Genomic DNA, 4,641 nt, shown 5'->3' on the forward strand with positions numbered 1-4,641 from the left:
ATCAGAATGAAAGTCAATATAATATATTTCCTCACATGACATCCACTTGAGTTTAAATTGGTTAAATGAACAAATTTTTTATTTATTTTAAAGACGGAATTAAAAGTAAGGACTAAATTTCAAATGATGAAAAAGGGAAAGCACTGAGAGCACAATTAAGCCATAAATAAATCATATAAGCAGATTAACAATAGGCGACATTTGAAGAAGAAGAAGAGAAACAAGCTTAGAAGAAAAAAAAAATGGCGGAGCAAGGGTTTCAAGAACAAAGCACCATTAGATCAAGTTATAGAGCTCGGGATGCGAGTCCCGACTCAGTTATATTCACTCCGGAATCCAATTTCAGCCTCTTCTCTTCAGCTTCAGCTAGTGTCGATCGCTGTTCTTTCGCCTCAGATGCTCACGACCATGATTCTCTAGCTTCCGAACTCTCTTTAGTAAACTTCTTCAAAAATTTCAACTTATCATTCTATTTTTTTTCCATTCTTGTTTCTTTCAAATTTTCATTGCAATGCATAAGTAGAGCAAGCTGTTAACTAACAATGTGCATCGTGATCGATCATTGTTGATCAATTTGCGTGCTATTTTTTAAATCTGATTTAAGTATTTTTTCAATTTTTTAAGAGAAAAGGGAGAAAAAAGAGGAATAGTGTTTTTTTTTTTTGCTTCTTTATTCCAATTTCTCAGTGCAATGCATGAGTAGAGGAAGCTGTGTAACTAACAGTGTACATCGTGATCGATCATTGTTTATCAATTTGCATGCTATTTTTAATTTTTTTAAAGTTTTTTTTGTTAATTTTTAATGGAAAAAGAGGAAAAAAGAGGAATAGTGTTGATTTTTCTTCTTCTTTATTTCAATTTCTAAGTGCAATGCATAAGCAGAGGAAGCCGTGAGTAACAATGTACATCGTGATCTATCATTGTCGATCAAGTTGCATGCTATTTTATTTTATTCTCTCTTTTTTATCTGTTTTTAAAATTTTTTTAAGGGAAAAGGAGGAAAAAAAGAGGAATAGTGTTGATTCTTTTTCCTCTTTAATTCAATTTCTCAGTGTAATGCATGAGTGCATTGTGTGATCGATCATTGTTGATTAATTTGCATGTTGTTTTCTTTATTATTTGATTTGATTTTTAATCTTTTTTCCTGAAAAAAAGGGGCAAAAAAAGAGAGAAATAGTGTTTGAAATGCTATTTTTGTTTGCAGCATTTGGCAGGACATGAAACAGGAGATCAAAATGAGAGTTTGAGTGGACCAGATTCAAATACAAACAAAGCTAACGCAGTCCTTAATCACAGTCGTTTCTCCAGAAAAGGAGAGAAAGTGAAAGGTGCACGCAAATATTTTTCCCCTTTTTATCGTTACCATTTTTCTTTAAAGTTGAAACTGAAAGCAACGAAAGAGAACAAAATGTATTTCAAAATTCACTCCTTTATTTTTCCCCTTTTCACTTTTAGTTGAAAAAGATGAAAACGATACAGTTCATGTAAAGGACGAAAATCAACTCATAGATTCAGCAAGAAACTCATTCTCTCTTGCTACTAAAGGTACCCTTTTAGTTTCTTTCTTGAAATTGTTTCTTTTACCTTAAATAGTTCTAGCTTCATTTTTTTGTTGAATTGTTTTTATATAGATTGTAAGGATAGGAAGATTAGATCTGAAGCTTCACGAATACCCACTTCATTAGATCTAAATAATGTCTCAGCTTCGTCTCCACGGTTGGGGACTATGAAGAAAAGCTCTGTTTCAACACGGAAATCGGGTGCCTTTCCTAGTCCCGGGACTCCCAATTATCATCATCACAATAACTTGAGTGCTGGGATGCAGAAGGGTTCGAGTTCTGAACGAGTACCATTGCACAACAATGGTGTAAAGAGGCAGGGGAATGTTGCTGGGATGTTGCCTTGTAACAATGGAAGGACTTTACCTTCAAAGTGGGAAAATGCTGAAAGGTGGATTCTTAGTCCAGGGAATAGTGGTGTGAAACAATCTGTCATGCATCCTCAAAGAAGACCGAAATCAAAGAGTGGTCCACTTGGTCCTCCTGGGGCTGCTTACAATTCTTTGTATTCGCCTTCGATGTACATCCTTGATGGGGGTAACATGGGGAATTTCATGGCTGGTTCTCCTTTTTCAGCTGGTATAATTTCAGCAAATGGTTTGGTAGCTCATTCTCGTAGCCATGGTGGTGGGTTTGCTGTTCGAACTGAGCCTTGCATGGCCCGTTCTGTTAGTGTGCATGGATGCTCTGAGGTCGTAAGTCCACCATCATTGCCTTCTCAAGGTACATATCTATCCTTATGATACAAAATTGCTCCGCTCTATTAAGACATAAGTTGCTCTTATCATGATAATTTCTAAGCCTACTGTACTTTCATCAAAGATGCAGATGAAAATCTTGACATGGTCAAGGATGCAGCCACTGATATTTCTCGTACGGTTTCAAGAAGAGACATGGCAACCCAAATGAGCCCACAGGGTAGCACTTGCTCATCAACCAAAGAATCGGCTTCTTTCTCTCTCTCCACCCCATCTCCTCTACCGATCATGGAACTGCAAAGCATCCATGCCTCTAAATCAGAAGTGAGAGATGTACAGATAGATGAAAGAGTCACCATGACTAGGTGGTCAAAGAAGCATAGAGCTGGAAACACTGCAAAGAGCTCAGAAATCGTTGATGATTGGAGAAAGAAAGCCGCTGACACTCGTACACCAACCTGGGATGTGACTGAGACAGCAAAGTGCGTTTCTACGTAAGATGGTTTTGCCTAACCATAACCAACGTATTACTTTAATGGAGCACATAGCCTATTTAGATGAAAAGAATTTTCAGAATGTTCATCTTTAGGTGCCAAAAAGTTGACCAATATCAGAGAACATAAATTGAAATGCTTACAGAACATATTTGATCAATGTTCATATTTTGACGTCTTTCTTTCACTTTTGCAGATACGAAAGAGAAGAAGCCAAAATCACTGCATGGGAGAATCTGCAGAAGGCAAAAGCTGAGGCAGCAATAAGGAAACTAGAGGTTGCTTTTTACTTGAATACTTCTCCGTTTACAATTGAAGTAATTGGAAAGGAGATATTTAACGAAAAAGTAAAAAAAACTGTATGATACTTGAATCATTTTGGATCCATTTATCTAAAGTAGAATATACTTTTTTAAGGTAAAACTGCTAAAAAACCAACGATGTTGATTGCCAACTCAATAATCTGTGGCAAAAAAGAAACAGATCTAGCATGACCTGAGAACTTATTATCGTCATCATTTCTGACGCAACAATGTGTTTCAGATGAAGCTGGAAAAGAAGAGATCCTCGTCAATGGATAAGATAATGAATAAACTGAGATCAGCTCAGAGGAGAGCCCAAGAAATGAGAAGTTCGATGTTATCCAATCAGTCCCATCAAGTTACAAGGACCTCCCGTAAGGCTATACCGTTCCATGGAACCTCATTGACTGATTGCTTCACCTGCCTTACTTTCTAATGTCTCGGTTAGCTATCTTTACCCGTTCAATCGGGCCTGAAATGCAAGGTAACTTATTATGCTCGCAACCTCTGTTTCTTTCTGAAATTTTTGCTTTGCATTTTTCAAGTAGAAAGTTTTTGCAAAAAAAGCATTAACATGACATTCAGTGTGGCACACCCCTTGATAAGGCTTAGCTGTCTCAAGTGACTGAACTGAACAATGTTAAGTCCGTTTGGTTAGGTCAGTTAAGACTTAAGTCAGTTAGCCAATCGGTTAAAGTATGAGGTTAGCTGATTAAGTTGTTTTTGTGTTTTCTTAATCGAACCAATCGATTGCTTTCCCCTAGAGACCTGCAGCCTCGAAGAAAGGGGTTCTAATGCTTTGAACTCCAAATTTGTTAGATATCACCTCTTAAAGAGTAATTCCCTGAATCAATTGTGCTAAAACCGGAACTTTAGCCTTCCATGTAAACGAGTGCTTCAAGTCTTAGTTATCTGGCATTTTAACTTTCGAACTTATGACGAACAAATGACAAAGCACATGATGATTTAGGCTTACATTGTTTCTGTCTTATATCTCTTACCAGTTTGAACAACAAAAGACCAACCTGGAGATAATATATGAATAATATTGTACAGGAAGCAACTATTATACTTGAAGCTAAATTGGTTCACTGCAGTTTGTGCATGTCCTGGGACTTCAAGATTTACTGCAAGTATGTCTAATAAAAACCCTTGAATGCATGCATGCATGTATGTATGCATGTATATATATGATGTATATGTATGCATGTAATCAACCTTTTAAGTTTCTTTCCTTACTATGGCAGCTTGCCTTGGAAATGAAAATAGCATCTTTTTTCTTTATATAAAATTTTCTCATCTATTTCATGGTAATTTTACATAGGACTTAGATGTTCCACATTATGGGCCTATATCTATATTCATAAAATCCTAAATGAGCCTACTGTTCACTCTTAGAGTTTATTTGTATTTCTCATTTGTGAGAAATTTTCGGTTCAAATTATGGAAAGAAATTAAATTAATTTATAAAAGTTTGTTTTTTTTCCCTTCTCGTTATTTGTTCATTTGCTATTTCCCTCTAGGGTGGGTCTCCAATACAATATATCTTTAGATAAAAGATGATTTTTTTTAAGGGTAAACTATAAAA

The 4,641-nt window shown here is 36.0% G+C and overlaps 1 protein-coding gene across 5 annotated transcripts; it reads left to right on the forward strand.

Moving 5' to 3' along the window:
- Positions 1–204: 204 nt before the first annotated feature.
- LOC105773431 (uncharacterized) lies at positions 205–4,344 on the forward strand. Of its 5 annotated transcripts, none has more exons than XM_012595343.2 (8): positions 205–437; positions 1,205–1,328; positions 1,456–1,545; positions 1,632–2,282; positions 2,382–2,739; positions 2,948–3,029; positions 3,295–3,537; positions 4,058–4,344. In XM_012595343.2, the coding sequence occupies exons 1-7, from the start codon at positions 243–245 to the stop codon at positions 3,487–3,489; spliced, it is 1,695 nt and encodes a 564-aa protein (XP_012450797.1). In that variant the 5' UTR covers positions 205–242; the 3' UTR covers positions 3,490–3,537; positions 4,058–4,344. The 5 variants fall into 5 exon arrangements, with proteins under 5 accessions (XP_012450797.1, XP_012450794.1, XP_012450795.1 ...); XM_012595340.2 differs by having other exon boundaries at positions 206–437; positions 2,382–2,751; XM_012595341.2 differs by having other exon boundaries at positions 206–437; positions 2,382–2,751; positions 4,110–4,344.
- Positions 4,345–4,641: the final 297 nt, after the last annotated feature.

The sequence above is a fragment of the Gossypium raimondii genome, chromosome 6 (assembly GCF_025698545.1).
Source record: "Gossypium raimondii isolate GPD5lz chromosome 6, ASM2569854v1, whole genome shotgun sequence".
In the NCBI taxonomy this organism is placed as follows: Eukaryota; Viridiplantae; Streptophyta; class Magnoliopsida; order Malvales; family Malvaceae; genus Gossypium; species Gossypium raimondii.

What these genes read in the sequence shown, in the direction of transcription:
- LOC105773431 (XM_012595340.2), top strand. Translation starts at nt 243, where the DNA reads ATGGCGGAGCAAGGGTTTCAAGAACAAAGCACCATTAGATCAAGTTAT. An exon ending in TAGCTTCCGAACTCTCTTTA is followed by an intron (nt 438 to 1,204) that starts GTAAACTTCTTC and finishes TTTTGTTTGCAG; the next exon opens with CATTTGGCAGGACATGAAAC. An exon ending in ACCATCATTGCCTTCTCAAG is followed by an intron (nt 2,283 to 2,381) that starts GTACATATCTAT and finishes CTTTCATCAAAG; the next exon opens with ATGCAGATGAAAATCTTGAC.